Source organism: Gobius niger, assembly GCF_951799975.1.
Source record: "Gobius niger genome assembly, chromosome: 2".
Lineage (NCBI taxonomy): Eukaryota > Metazoa > Chordata > Actinopteri > Gobiiformes > Gobiidae > Gobius > Gobius niger.
In genome coordinates this window covers 2,021,523-2,037,597 of record NC_136853.1, presented here as the reverse complement: position 1 = coordinate 2,037,597, position 16,075 = coordinate 2,021,523, and the positions used below count along the sequence as shown (strand labels likewise).

General features: G+C 44.6%; 2 protein-coding genes across 2 annotated transcripts in view; one reads left to right on the top strand and one right to left on the bottom strand.

The window, feature by feature from the left end:
* The window catches only part of LOC306983125 (uncharacterized protein), a 269,919-nt gene that overhangs the window by 196,355 nt on the left and 57,489 nt on the right, over nucleotides 1-16,075 (top strand). The gene's annotated exons all lie outside the window — the stretch shown is intronic.
* Nucleotides 76-7,825, bottom strand: LOC306959885 (polyunsaturated fatty acid lipoxygenase ALOX15B-like; the record flags this gene model as incomplete). The annotated part of the gene is made up of 10 exons (XM_079552137.1): nucleotides 76-255; nucleotides 311-505; nucleotides 3,775-3,875; nucleotides 3,956-4,077; nucleotides 4,158-4,327; nucleotides 4,402-4,488; nucleotides 6,649-6,852; nucleotides 6,925-7,068; nucleotides 7,509-7,663; nucleotides 7,732-7,825. The coding sequence occupies 10 exons, from the start codon at nucleotides 7,823-7,825 to the stop codon at nucleotides 76-78; spliced, it is 1,452 nt and encodes a 483-aa protein (XP_079408263.1).

Sequence of the window (16,075 nt, the reverse complement as noted above, 5' to 3'; positions counted from 1 at the left end):
GTCAAGTACAAAGCCAGTATCAGCACTCTGCCCTCCACCAGAAATCAGGGCAAAAAAAAGATAAAAGTAAAAGCTTTAAATTCCCACACTGTTCTCCATCAACTCTGGATCCAGATACGTGTACGGCAGGTCCAGATTTGCGTTCCGTTTGCCAATAGCTGCACCTAACTCTTTCAGTTCTTCTTGAAACTTCTTGATCAGGTCACGGGGAACCTCCTCACAGAACAGTTCTTCTGGGTACCGACCAAGAGGAACCTGAGAGAACAGCAAAAGTCATGAAACCAATCACACAACAGCAACAGTAGCTCACATGGTAAAAGTAAAAGTCATATACAAAGTCTGTGGACTGTTTGCTGAGGAGCCAGAGAATGGCCAGGATGTTCACGGTGGCGTTGACGTCAGGGAGTGTTTGCAGAAAGACGTTCTCGTTGGCTCTGCCCTTCACGGTGGGCGGGGCGCGTTGTAAGGTGGGCGGGAAGTTGGGCATCCAGTTCCCAATGTCCAACTGCAAAGCATCAAAATCACCCGAGGCTGACTCATTAAAATGACACACACTCTCGATGGCAATTGAGTTTAGATGTAACAGTTTAATATTTGGTGCCTCCTCCCCCAGACTCTGAGTTTCTCTGCTTAGACTTAGAGATCCGGTTTACTAGATGTGCATCAGCGTCTGCCATGATCAGAAGCATCCGAATAGAGCTGTCAGTGAGGAAGGAGTTTGGGAAAGGAGCCTGTGCTTCCTCCTTTAGCATAGGGACCTCTGGAGGTTCCTCACTAGCGGCTAGGAGCTACGTGAAATCCCATAAGCCACCGCAAGAAGGTCTAGAACAGGGGTGCCCAAAGTGGGGCCGAAACAATTCTGTTGGCCAGAGAGAGACCAACTTTTGCGCTGTGTGTGGTTAATACAAACTCTCTTCCATTCATTCTCAATGGTAAATATGGATGCAGTACACTTTTTGACCACCAGCGTCAAATTGGGGGCGCTGTTTCACTCCTTTCACAGAGTTAAGGAAACACTGTTGTGGTGTCTTGGTATTTATCAATTACAGAGCGTTTTAGCAGCAACTTTCACAGTTTTCCATTTTTTAATTCAAACGTTGTTACATCAACATCAGTATATGTTAAAATTTTACTTATAAAAGAATTGATGTTAAACTGACACTTTTTCAAAATAATCAAATGTGGCATTTTCTTTGAGTGAACAAATGAGGTAAAGTTTCTGTGGGTGATGTAGATGCAGGTTTTTTTTTTGCACTAAATTGCTACAATGGTTGACTTTGTTCTACTACAACTAGGCTTTTGCCATAGTTACCATTTGTTTTAATATAGCACGTTATTTGCATGGATAGAAACAAATGCAAATGTAGGCGATCGAAAACATTCAAAATAAAATAAAGTAGCTTTATAATTTGCAGTTCTATGTGTTTTTCATGCTTGACATCGCCGTGTTTGGCCCGTGACTCACAGGCCCTTTGTCATTTTGGCCTCGGAGACAAAAAAGTTTGCTAATCATCACCCACACCTGTTCCTCAGATCACAGAACACCAGTTCTGAACAAATCCACTGCCGGTCAAGTAGCGAACAGAACAAACTCCTCCTGCTAACATTCAAAGCTCTCCATAATCTGGCTCCGGTTTACTTCGCCCCTTACACCCCAGCACGCTCACGCCGCTGCTCATGCGGGCGCTCGGGCCTTCAGCCGCTCAGCACCCGGGCTCTGGAACTCACTCCCACTGCACATGCGTTCACCCATGTGCTGTCGTTTTTACCCTTTTAAATGTAAGGTGACCTTGGGTGTTAAGAAGGGCACCAACAAATAACATGTATTATTGATTGACTGCGGAATTCTTCCGCAGTCAATTATTGGTTTTCATGTTCTTTATTGATTGACTGCGGAATTCTTCCGCAGTCAATTATTGGTTTTCATGTTCTTTATTATTATTCCTCTTCCATCTTTTTCCCGATTTTCTAGAGCTTTCAGCACCTTCATGCTTTGTGCAATTTATGGAAGTTATGCATCAAAACGTTCCGCATGTTGAGGAGAAGGTGCTATTACTTTTGGGACTTCTGCAACTTACGTTTTTTCCGCAATCGGCCAAAATGTTGGAGATTTTTCCCATTGACTTATAATGGGGCTTCCGCAAATCCATGCTTTTCTGCACTTTTTTCTGCATTTTCTGCAATTTCTGCACTTTGTGCATGTTCAGCTTCTGCAACTTGTGGGTTTTGAGAAAAAATCGGCCTTCTGCAGTTTTCCAGTTTTTTTATACAGGAGTTTGAAATTTTTGCATTAGTGTGTATGTGGACCTGTCGCATTAGTGTGTATGGGGGAATCCAGCCAATGGGGCGACTCCAGGCCTTTCAGCCATTTGTGCAGCTTCTGCCAATCAAGCACTGAGGCCATTTCAACAGTTTGACCACTTTATGGAATTTAAAAAGTTTATGCAACATTAATAATTTATGCAAAGTAACCACTTTATGGGATTTAACCAGTTAATGCATTTTAAAAGCGTTTATGCAACTGACGAGTTTATGCCATTTAGGATTTATGCATTTTAAAGCTTTATGCAATTTACATAATTTATGCAAATTATCCCATTCATGCATTTTACCACTTTTTGCAGTTTATGCAACATGACATTTTATGCATTTTACCAGTTTATGCAAATTTGATTATGGAATTTGAAGAGTTTATGCAATTTCTGCATTTGCTTCCCGCATTTCCGCAGTCAATCGCAATGGCGCAGCCATTGCATTTCTAGTTGATTGACTGCGGAATTCCGCAGTCAATTATTGGTTTTCATGTTCTTTATTATTATTCCTCTTCCATCTTTTTCCCGATTTTCTAGAGCTTTCAGCACCTTCATGCTTTGTGCAATTTATGCAAGTTATGCATCAAAATGTTCCGCATGTTGAGGAGAAGGGTGCTATTACTTTTGGGACTTCTGCAACTTGCGGTTTTTCCGCAATCAGCCGAAATGTCGGAGATTTTTCCCATTGACTTATAATGGGGCTGCCGCAAATCCATGCTTTTCTGCACTTTTTTCTGCATTTTCTGCAATTTCTCCACTTTGTGCATGTTCAGCTTATGCAACTTGTGGGTTTTGAGAAAAAATTGGCCTTCTGCAGTTTTCCAGTTTTTTTATACGAGAGTTTGAAATGTTTGCATTGGTGTGTATGTGGACCTGTCGCATTGGTGTGTATGGGGTGAATCCAGCCAATGGGGAGACTCCAGGACTTTCAGCCATTTGTGCAGCTTCTGCCAATCAAGCACTGAGGCCATTTCAACAGTTTGACCAGTTTATGGAATATAAAAAGTTTATGCAATATTAACAATTTATGCAAAGTAACCACTTTATGGGATTTAACCAGTTTATGCATTTTAAACCGTTTATGCAACGTAAGAGTTTATGCCATTTAGGATTTATGAATTTTAAAGCGTTTATGCAATTTACATAATTTATGCAAATTATCCCATTCATGCATTTTACCACTTTTTGCAGTTTATACCGTTTATGCAACATGACATTTTATGCATTTTACCAGTTTATGCAAATTTGATTATGCAATTTGAAAAGTTTATGCAATTTCTGCATTCGCTTCCCGCATTTCCGCAGTCAATCGCAATGGCGCAGCCATTGCATTTCTAGTTATTATTGAAGTTTTAAAGAGATATCACTGCATATTAAAATTGGATATAGACGTTAATAGGTACAATCCTATAGTGCAGATATACAATATACAAGGAACCTTTTTCATAGTTCACATCATCACCTGTCCATTGTTGACCGCTGAGTGCTGGGCGGAGGAGGTGAAAATGACCATAGTGACAAACTTCACCAGTTCATCCACCGCACTGAAGCTCTGGGGGATTCCTAAAACATCACCACTTTCATTATAAACTTCATTATTGTCCAACTGTTTGGTAAAGAACTGGGTTTTCCAAATGACTCACCTGATTCTTTGCGAGACAGAAATCCATTTTCAAATACATTCTTGATGAAGTTCTGCAGCTCCGAGTCCTTTTGGACATCGCTGTCGCTCTTGTAGTAGTTGGTCAAGATGCCACTCACAAACCTTAAAAGATCATCATTTCACAGTCACATGTGTCTCTGTTGCAGCAGTAGAACGAACAGCCTCCTCAGAATCCTTTGTACCTGTGTATGATGTCCCACAGCCGGAGGCCGTCGTCTCTGTAGTAGTATTTGGGCACTGACTCCACCCCTCTGTCCTTAATGTCCTCTGGGAGACAGAGGGAGCGGTAGGTCAGTGAGGACAGCGCCCTCTCCAGGATGGTGATCATACCCTCACCACCAGCGGCTGCATACTGAGACAGAAGTTTGATTGTTTTTAATCATCATTGTGCATTAGGGACATACTATCTATGAAATGATGGTTTACCTTTGTCAAAACCCCGTCTTCTGAAATGAGTTGTTTTCTCGCCAAAGTGTTGATAGCAAAGGTGTAACGAGTGTGAGGAATCAGAAGCTGATGAGAAAAACAAGGGACAATTAATAATGTTGACGAAAAGCTCTGCGAAAACCCATATCACTAAGATCAGAGCCAAAATGGCAAAAAACGTGTCTTTAATGGGCAGAGCGAGACATTTCTTTGATAAGCAGTCATTACATATCATGTACAGTTCTCTTAGACTACCTTACCTGACCTACTGCGCGGAAATCTGGGGGAACACGTATAAAAGCAATGCAGACGTTCTATATAAATTACAAAAGAAGGCCTTACAAATTATCCACAAAGTCGGATATAGGGAGCTCACCAACCCACTATTTGTACAGTCGCAGATTCTCAAATTCACAGAATTGGTGCAATTAAAAACTGCCCTAGTTGTTTTCAAAGCCATAAACAGTTAAACAGTACTCCCTGCAAACATTCAAATCATGTTTTCAGACCGTGATGGGGGTTATAACCTAAGAAGGAAAATGAATCTTAAGGAAAAATATTCCCGCACAACACAAAAAAGTCTGTCTGTTACACGAAGTGGAGTCGACCTCTGGAACTCATTAGAAGAGGACTTAAAAATGCATTCAACTGTAGGACAATTTAAAATAATGTACAGAAAGTAAATACTGGAAAAGTCTGCAAAACTCTTGTAAATTAATCATCTGTTCCTTAACTGTGAATTGTCTGTTATTTTGATCTGATTATGAGAAGTGTGTAATGAATCCGGATTTATTATGTGATGTCCAGAATGTGCACCTTCAGCCTTATGCAAGTGCAACACAAGAATGTTATGAACTAATGACTTTACTGTTTGGGATTAGCTAAGAGGAGCTGTTTGTTGATTTAATTCACTACTAAGGCAATTCCTCAGACTAGAATTGCCGCATAGATCTCATGGTTAAAGCCTAAATATACATACAAAAATGATTGTGTCGTGAGCAGTAGTTTAAGTCTGAAAGGAGGGGTAGGGCATAAGTTATAACTAACTTCTTCCTACTCCCTTTGAGCAGCACTAATACCTCTTATGTTGTGAAAAATTCTGCATGTTGTATGTATACTATACTTGTATGCATCTGTTGTTCAAATAAACTAAACTAAACTAAACTAAACTGGGGACTTCGTCCAGCTTGGGTGTGAGCTTTATTGCCGCAATACCCGGGAGAATCCGCTAGGCAAAACAGCATCTGGCCAGAGATGCCAAATTCCATGGAATGCTTTTCCGCGTACTTCTATTGGCTGCACCGATCCCGTGGGTGCTGCAGGGCTGGAGCTGTATTCGACATTTTCCCCAGTTTTGCCTAAATCTTTCCATACTGCCCCCCACTCTTTAGCTCTGCCCATTTTGAAACAGTGTTTTCCCCGTTTTTGATAGGCTATTTTAACGGTGGATGGGTGGGCCACTTACAAGCCACTTACAAGCCACTTACAAGCCACTTTAAAGGCATTTTTGGCGGTAGTGGCTGCGTTTGCGCAACATTAGGTCCAGCTCGGGAATGTGCAGGCGCGCTGGATTGTGTCCGTTCCAATCCAACAAAGTCTGTGAAAGATATGAGGCTTTGATTTTTGTCGAAAATGGCCTCTGACTTGCGGCCTTGTCATGACCACGCACAAATGATTTTTAAAGCAACATGGGTCTGGGACATTGGCCAAAATATGAGGCTTTCAATTGAAAACTCTGGGATAAGTGGTCAGAGGTTCAAGAAATATGATTTTGAAGGTTCCAGGTTCGAGCCAAGATGTATGACTTCCTGTAGCGTTTTTGACGTTTTTTGGGGCCATAATATATTTTCTGATGTGGTCTATGTCCCCGGCCAGTGTCACCTTTGTACGATGACATTTTTTGTGACCGGGCTCTCATTGACTCAATGCCTGTTTGAGGGGGCGCCACTGAGCCATCTTTTATCACCTTGCGTTTTCGGTCTCTGTTATTGATTTTAATTAGACCCTCACGGGACACTGCGTGTCCGTTGCTCGGACCTAATTCTAAATTTGCAAAAACACTTAGTATTATGTTATTTATCAAGACAGGTGCTAAATAGAGCATGGAAGCTGTAAAATGGCTATTTGTGGGCACCACATGGGCTCCAAATGTGACATGTGAATGACAGAAGGCTCCGTGACTAAGAAACGCATCAGTGACTTTGGGGAGCGACTGGTGAATGAGCCCGTCTTTAGTGCGTACTGTACCTTGTAAAGAGGGTGCACTCTGGGGATGTTCCTCAGTAAAGCCACACCGAATACCTCCGCCAGCAGGTGAGTGCGCAGCAGGTGCACATTGAGCTCGTGGTCATGGAAGTCGGCGCTTCTCACAAAGGTCTTGGCCAATAACCAGTCGTACTCACGGTCAGAGGGGAGGAAGATCGGGTTGTCCTCTGCTGGTTTCTGTTTGAGCTGCAGGAGAAAATCAAACCTGTAACTCTTTACACCAGAGTGTAACACCAGAGCTCTGGACACGCTCCTCACCTGAATGGCCACAGGCTTCAGCTCATCCATCGGGGTTTTGTGAAGGAGGACGAGCGGAGCCGTGAGATACTGATGTTCACCATTGATCACATTGGTCTTCACTCCATCCAAAAGCTTGTAATCACACAGGAACATGTTTCCTTTCTAAAACACAAACAACACTTATTATCCATAACATTCACAGACTGTTTCTCAGTCTTGTTACTTTAAAGTGATAGTCTGTAAGTTTGCAACGTGAGGAGAGAGTCATGTGACATTTGGAAGTAATCGCGTTCCTGACAGGCCGGTCCACAGGAGCTCGTCTCATTGGTCAAAGGATGGCACCACGATTCTGATTAGTGTGACATCAGGGCCTGCAACTCAACTCTTGTCTACTTTTGCTGTGGGTAATCAAAGATTTAGATCCCATATTACTTTAGTCACATCTCCATGGAGACCAGCTGCCCCCTAAACACAGGTCAGGGGAACAGTGTTTGGGCATTTTTCAATGATAATAATAGTCTGCACTAAAATAAAAGCTTGTATATGAATCTATTTATTGGGTGAAATGTTTTTAATCAAAAGTCTTTCGAGTGAGCACAGACCTCCATTTCCCCGTTTAAATCCAAGTGGACCATCTCATCCGTGACAGGAAAGTGCTGAGGCAGAGCGGTGCAGCGTCGGATCAGGATGGGGTTGAGTCCACTCAGGTACTGGGAACCGAAGAAAGCGTCTTCCCTCCAGTGCTCGTACACATACTCTGAGAAACATCAGCACAGTGATGACTCTGAAGTCACTAACACCAGAGCTTTAGGTTCAGGTCATTACTTGAGGCATCGTTTTTGCACCAGTTGAACACTCTGTGTAGACAATCAAAGTCAGTCCAAGGCTGGACACAGTCGGCCAAACCAGTCAGTTTCATCACTGCAAGCCTTTGAACAAAACATTTTTAAATGAGTTTGTCACAAAATATCCAACACTATTGTGAACATGACTTACCCTTTGAAATATGTCCAATCAAATTCAACCTCTTTTGTGAAAGAGAATCTGACTTCAGGAGGAAGACCATTTTCTGTGTTCATGCAGTGAGGCATTCCCCCTTTATAAAGGTCCCAACTGGAAGAGATGCAGATGTACAGTTATGTTGATGAAATTAAAAAACAAATCCATGTAACATTAGGTGCTCACCAGTATTGTGCTTTTCTGTGCTTGAGCTCGAGCTCCCGCGCTCTTTTTATCGCAGCTTTATGCTCCTCAAAGCCAAACATAGCTACAATATTCAAAAAACAAACATAATAATCAGTATAGGCTCATTATATCACCCAGACAGACCTTCTCAAAGCATTTGGTACATGGTCTCAATTTATATAGCCCTTTCCCTCCTACTTAGCCTTTCAAAGCGCATGACATCCAGGATTCACTCATTCACACTCTCATTCATAGACAGGATGTGTCTTGCCCATGGACACAACAACAGTGTGCACCTTCAGAAGGCAGGAATCGAACCCCCAAACTTCCGATCATGAGACGACCCGCTTTACCACTGTTGCCCCAATTTAACCCTATCTCAAGTTAGTATCATTTTCTGCCCCATTGACCTCCATTATATAAACTCACTTTGCATCGCTCTGCCATCACACTATAAAATCATTAATCCAACATTATTTGTGGTTTCTTCTGTTCAGAGGACAGATGGGAGTTTTTACAGTACATATAGGATGGTGTACTGTGAAGAACACTTTATATTTCCAATTATGGGGCTCCAAAGCAGCATCAGGTGTGTGGGGGATTTACTGGTCTGGGGCGGGGTGTCGGTGTGTGTGGGGGGGGTATACTGGCCTGGGGGTGTGTGTGTGTGTGTTTTTTATAATCTGTGTGTAGGTGTGTTTTATAAAGGGCTGCTTCATTACAGTCACATTTGTATAAAAGTTTGTAAACAAAAACTCATGGACAACCACCCCCAACTCACAGACCCTTCAACACCCCCCCAGCACCACCCCCAACGGGATGAGCACGTTCCCCATGAGCCTCAGAACACAGAAACAGCCTCATTATCATGTTGTTCCCATAGAAAGCTAGGTAGGAAACTCCAAGAAATTAGACCAGGCTTTACAGCTGCTTAAAACGTGTGGAAAGTGCAATGCTAACACAAAACTAGCTTGTTTTGCCGCCCACACATGGAGGTGCTGCAGCGTCGTGGTCTTAAAGCAGAGCAACCAGCGGCCATTGTTAAATTCACCCACAGCTTTTAGGCTATATCCACACGAAGACAAAACGCTGATGTTTTCTGAAACTCTCTTTGTGAGCACGAAGCAGCTCAGTAAATGTGAGCGTCCACATGGGTCGACTCAGGTCTGTGAAAACGGCGCAGTTCATCTCCCAGGCCTGTGTGAGGCGCCGTGACACTAACACAGATGATAGAACTGACTTTTACTGTCAGTCCAAACACACAGACTGACTTGTGTTTTTCTACTTGTCACCTGTGGCTTGTGGACGGCAGTGGAGCAGAGAGGGGCGGGGTCAAACCATCACAGTAGGGCTGCAACTAACGATTATTTTGTAAAAGATTAATCTATGGACTATTTTTACGATTAATCGATTAGTCGCTTGGCCATGAATGGTGTATTTTTTTATCACATAAAGCTGAAGTGGATCCGCTTGAGGACGTGTTGATGGAGTAAACGTAAAGTAAATGTTTGTTGGAGGCTCTTGGCGCTAATTCTGCTTCTGATCGGATGAGACACAAACAGATATTCATGACATTTACAATGTACAAAGTGTACTACATGCACTTACTATAAAAAACAAAGTAGGTTTTTATCAAAAATACCACATTTTCATGTAATTTTTGCTCTATTTGAGTCTGTGTGAACCAGAAAACGATTAATCGATTACTAAAATAGTTGTCGACGATTTAAATAATGGATTAGTCGTCAATTAATCGATTAGTTGTTTCAGCCCTACATCACAGATCCATGAGGAAAACTCATTATCAGGTCAGTAGATTATGGATCACAGACTCTGGAGCTGTGATGTCATCGCTTTAGTAAAAGTTGCGGAGACGACGTAGCAGCGGCGCCGCGTGAACGGCGTTTTGAGATCTTTCCACTCTGGGACCTAGTTTGGGAAATGGTGGTTTACAAACCCCCAAAACTCCGGGCTCGTACGGACGATACACTGGACTGATAAAATATCTTTGCGTTTGGTCCTCAGCTTGACTTCGTGTGGACAGGGCCTAAAACTCACTGATGAAGAGACCGACTCCACACTCTTTTGAACATTCCCTGAAAGAAGTGTCCCCAGCCTGCACTGACCTGTCCCCTGCATGTAGTAGTGGATTTCCTCATCCTCGATCCAGTGATAAATGGGAAACTTATAAACTTGTCCTTCTGGAGACGTCACCTCCACTTTGTCCACAAACCAGCTGTCTTGAGTAAACAGTAGCAGCTGCTGCTTATCCAGCTCAATCATCAGCAGCTTCCCCAGGCTTTCCTTGCAGCTCAGAGAGATTGTAGATTCCTGAAATCATCCAGATCTGAGAGGTGCTGTCATGCACGTGTTAATGAATACTGTAAACGACTTACTGATCCGTGAAAGAAGCCGAACGGCCCCTCAACCCAGGTACGTTCACTCTCTCCATCCTCACCCACCAGCTTGATGTAAATGTCGTTAAAAGTGTGTGAAAGAGGGCAGTCCCCAGTGAAGACTGTGACAGTGTATGACGGCATCTTCAGCTTCAGAACAATGAACCCTGAAAACAGAACGTTCCAAATGAAATGTGTCTGTGGTTAAGGGGAGACACTACAGGCAAAACTCAATTCTTTCAGTTTTCAGGCTTTGGACCAGTTTGGTCTTAACATATAAACTTTCAACTGGAAACAAACAAGTAAATCCCTGATCTTCACAAAACAGGTTTAATTAACCTCTTAACTCCCGCCTGAACCGAGAGGATCTTTTTCCTCACGTCATCAGATTTTTTTTTATATCATTTTTTTTGTTGGGTATTCAACTCATATTTTTAACTTTTTTGTAATTTTTTTGTCACATTTTTGTAATTTTTTTGTCACATTTTTGTCATTTTTTTGTCATTTTTTTGTCACATTTTTGTCATTTTTTTGTCACATTTTTGTCATTTTTTTGTCGTTTTTTTGCCACATTTTGTCAAATTTTTGTCAAATTTTTGTCACATTTTTGTCATTTTTTGTCACATTTTTGTTATTTTTTTGTCACATTTTTGTCATTTTTTTGTCACATTTTTGTCACAATTTTGTCATTTTTTGTCACATTTTTGTTATTTTTTTGTCACATTTTTGTCATTTTTTTGTCACATTTTTGTCACAATTTTGTCATTTTTTTGTCGTTTTTTTGTCACATTTTGTCACATTTTTGTCAAATTTTTGTCAAATTTTTGTCATTTTTTTGGCGTTTTTTATTAATTTTTCGTCACTTTTTTGTCACATAAATTGTCTTTTTTTTTCTCTTTTTGTCACGTTTTTGTCATTTTTTGGTCAAATTTTTGTTATTTTTTGTCAATTTTTTTATTTATTTTTTGTCATTTTTTCATCCATTTTTCGTCACTTTTTTGTCACATTTCCATCACTGTTTTCGTCTCAGTTTTGTTGCTATTTTCACAGCTTTTTTCCAGAAGCTTTTGGATTGGGGTAAAGCCAAACTGGAGGAAATGTGCTCGGTTCAGGCGGGAGTTTAGTGGTTAATCCATGAGTCAAGGTTCCTCACAGATTAATTTGGGAATTTTCAAGGACATTTTCTCAAAATGCATTTTGATGACTTTAGTCACTACAGACTGAACTTTCCAGGCTTGGACTCAACAATATCATCAGGGCTTTTTTCAAACAGATTTTAAAATAAGTAATTCCACCTGATTGAATTTTGAATTTCAACAAGCAAACATCTTTGTAACTAAATGTCACAAAATATAACCACAAATTTAGACTTGTGTCGATCCATCATTCACATTTTGTTACCGAAAAAGTATTAAATTTAAAGCATTTTGGCAGAAAACTCACTTTATATTTTTCATCATATTTATGTCAGTTATTTACAGAAGTTTCAAATTGTTATCTCTACGTTATCTTTACGTTTAAAAGGTTTCCAGCTGTAAAAGTCTTACCTGGAGCACGGTCTGCTGCAGCGCACAGATCAATGACCCCCCCCTGACCGTTTATATAGACCTCACTGAGCCTGGACTTTGACCCGCCTCCCACTCACTTCCCCAGAATCCAGATGTAAAGTTGCCAAAGTCACAGGCGTGTCTGCTCTGAGCCAATCACAGCCCTGAGACCTTTTCTACAGAATGATGAGTGGGGACACTGGTCCAGGGCTGAACTCTGTCCTGCTCAGTGTTGCTTTTTCCTCAGAATCATAAACCCCTCCCTCGGTGACGAGCTCATGCACAAGAATCAGACAATGATACAGATGTGTAGCACCGATAAAACCACTGTACAAAGGCCTGACTGTGGGAGATCACAAAGGTGCCCCTCCTTTAGTCAAACTAGCGCCACCTCCTGGTCATGTCCAGACGCCTGGAGGACGCCATACCTGGGGTCACAACATGGCACCTCCTGCAGCTGCTGCCAGTCCCGTATCTGCCATAGACCAACAGGTGAACGGAGCTGTTTCAGACAGCACCATGTTCATAAAGGAAGAATCATTCTACAGGGAAACAACTGGACACAGAAATACATCTTTAAGAGATGGTGCCAAAAGACACAGAAGGTACAAGCAAAGATATTTGTCTTTGTTTCTGCTGCTCACATTATCTTTGAACTGGCCCTGAAGTGTGCTAAGCACGAGGCACACTACAGTTCAAATGCTAAAGCACATGTGGTGAGGTGGGGTCGGTGTCCCTGCATTTTAGCCAGAGGAATGTATAAACAGGTCCTTTTCCACATCACCTGCTGCGGGGCGGGGCGAGGCTGGTCTGGGGGTGTCTAGTTGTTCGTCGTGTCGGGAGCGTCAAGCCGGCGACATGAGGCTTCAGGCCAGTGACTTCACATGCATCTTCCACGCCTCTACAGCACCTCCTTTGTTCATGTTCACTTATATAATAATAATAATATATATAAAGGGACAACAAGTGGAGTGTATGTCCTGTCATCACGTATGTCCTGGTCCTCACGTATGGCCTGGTCCTCACGTATGTCCTGGTCCTCACGTATGTCCTGGTCCTCACGTATGTCCTGGTCCTCACGTATGGCCTGGTTCTCACGTATGTCCTGGTCCTCACGTATGTCCTGGTCCTCACGTATGTCCTGGTCCTCACGTATGGCCTGGTCATCACGTATGGCGTGGTCCTCACGTATGTCCTGGTCCTCACGTATGTCCTGGTCCTCACGTATGTCCTGGTCCTCACGTATGTCCTGGTCCTCACGTATGTCCTGGTCCTCACGTATGGCCTGGTCATCACGTATGGCGTGGTCCTCACGTATGTCCTGGTCCTCACGTATGTCCTGGTCCTCACGTATGTCCTGGTCCTCACGTATGTCCTGGTCCTCACGTATGTCCTGGTCCTCACGTATGGCCTGGTCCTCACGTATGTCCTGGTCCTCACGTATGTCCTGGTCCTCACGTATGGCGCGGTCCTCACGTATGTCCTGGTCCTCACGTATGTCCTGGTCCTCACGTATGTCCTGGTCCTCACGTATTTCCTGGTCCTCACGTATTTCCTGGTCCTCACGTATGTCCTGGTCCTCACGTATGTCCTGGTCCTCACGTATGGCCTGGTCCTTATGTATGGCCTGGTCCTCACGTATGTCCTGGTCCTCACGTATGGCCTGGTCCTCAAGTATGTCCTGGTCCTCACGTATGGCCTGGTCCTCACGTATGGCCTGGTCATCACGTATGGCCTGGTCCTCACGTATGTCCTGGTCGTCACGTATGTCCTGGTCCTCAAGTATGGCGTGGTCATCACGTATGTCCTGGTCATCACGTATGGCCTGGTCCTCACGTATGTCCTGGTCCTCACGTATATCCTGGTCCTCACGTATGTCCTGGTCCTCACGTATGTCCTGGTCCTCACGTATGTCCTGGTCCTCACGTATGTCCTGGTCCTCACGTATGGCCTGGTCCTCACGTATGGCCTGGTCCTCACGTATGTCCTGGTCCTCACGTATGTCCTGGTCCTCACGTATGGCCTGGTCCTCACGTATGGCCTGGTCCTCACGTATGTCCTGGTCCTCACGTATGTCCTGGTCCTCACGTATGGCCTGGTCCTCACGTATGGCCTGGTCCTCAAGTATGTCCTGGTCCTCACGTATGTCCTGGTCCTCACGTATGTCCTGGTCCTCACGTATGGCCTGGTCCTCAAGTATGGCCTGGTCCTCAAGTATGTCCTGGTCCTCACGTATGTCCTGGTCCTCACGTATGTCCTGGTCCTCACGTATGTCCTGGTCATCACGTATGGCCTGGTCCTCAAGTATGTCCTGGTCCTCACGTATGTCCTGGTCCTCACGTATGGCGCGGTCCTCACGTATGGCCTGGTCCTCAAGTATGTCCTGGTCATCACGTACGGCCTGATCCTCACGTATGGCCTGGTCCTCACGTATGGCCTGGTCCTCACGTATGGCCTGGTCATCACGTATATCCTGGTCCTCACGTATGTCCTGGTCCTCACGTATGTCCTGGTCCTCACGTACGGCCTGATCCTCACGTATGGCCTGGTCATCACGTACGGCCTGATCCTCACGTATGGCCTGGTCATCACGTATGGCCTGGTCCTCACGTATGGCCTGGTCATCACGTATATCCTGGTCCTCACGTATGTCCTGGTCCTCACGTATGTCCTGGTCCTCACGTATGTCCTGGTCCTCACATATGTCCTGGTCCTCACGTATGTCCTGGTCCTCACGTATGTCCTGGTCATCACGTATGGCCTGGTCCTCACGGATGTCCTGGTCCTCACGTATGTCCTGGTCCTCACGTATGTCCTGGTCCTCACGTATGTCCTGGTCCTCAAGTATGGCGTGGTCATCACGTATATCCTGGTCCTCACGGATGTCCTGGTCCTCACGTATGTCCTGGTCCTCACGTATGTCCTGGTCCTCACGTATGTCCTGGTCCTCACGTATGGCCTGGTCATCACGTATATCCTGGTCCTCACGTACGGCCTGATCCTCACGTATGTCCTGGTCCTCACGTATGGCGCGGTCCTCACGTATGGCCTGGTCCTCAAGTATGTCCTGGTCATCACGTACGGCCTGATCCTCACGTATGGCCTGGTCCTCACGTATGGCCTGGTGCTCACGTATGGCCTGGTCCTCACGTATATCCTGGTCCTCACGTATGTCCTGGTCCTCACGTATGTCCTGGTCCTCACGTACGGCCTGATCCTCACGTATGGCCTGGTCATCACGTACGGCCTGATCCTCACGTATGGCCTGGTCATCACGTATGGCCTGGTCCTCACGTATGGCCTGGTCATCACGTATATCCTGGTCCTCACGTATGTCCTGGTCCTCACGTATGTCCTGGTCCTCACGTATGTCCTGGTCCTCACATATGTCCTGGTCCTCACGTATGTCCTGGTCCTCACGTATGTCCTGGTCATCACGTATGGCCTGGTCCTCACGGATGTCCTGGTCCTCACGTATGTCCTGGTCCTCACGTATGTCCTGGTCCTCACGTATGTCCTGGTCCTCAAGTATGGCGTGGTCATCACGTATGTCCTGGTCATCACGTATGGCCTGGTCCTCACGTATGTCCTGGTCCTCACGTATATCCTGGTCCTCACGTATGTCCTGGTCCTCACGTATGTCCTGGTCCTCACGTATGTCCTGGTCCTCACGTATGTCCTGGTCCTCACGTATGGCCTGGTCCTCACGTATGTCCTGGTCCTCACGTATGTCCTGGTCCTCACGTATGGCCTGGTCATCACGTATGTCCTGGTCCTCACGTACGGCCTGGTCATCACGTATGGCCTGGTCCTCACGTATGGCCTGGTCCTCACGTATGTCCTGGTCCTCACGTATGTCCTGGTCCTCACGTATGTCCTGGTCATCACGTATGGCCTGGTCCTCACGTATGGCCTGGTCCTCACGTATGTCCTGGTCCTCACGTATGTCCTGGTCATCACGTATGTCCTGGTTCTCACGTACGGCCTGGTCATCACGTATGGCCTGGTCCTCACGTATGGCCTGGTCCTCACGTATGTCCT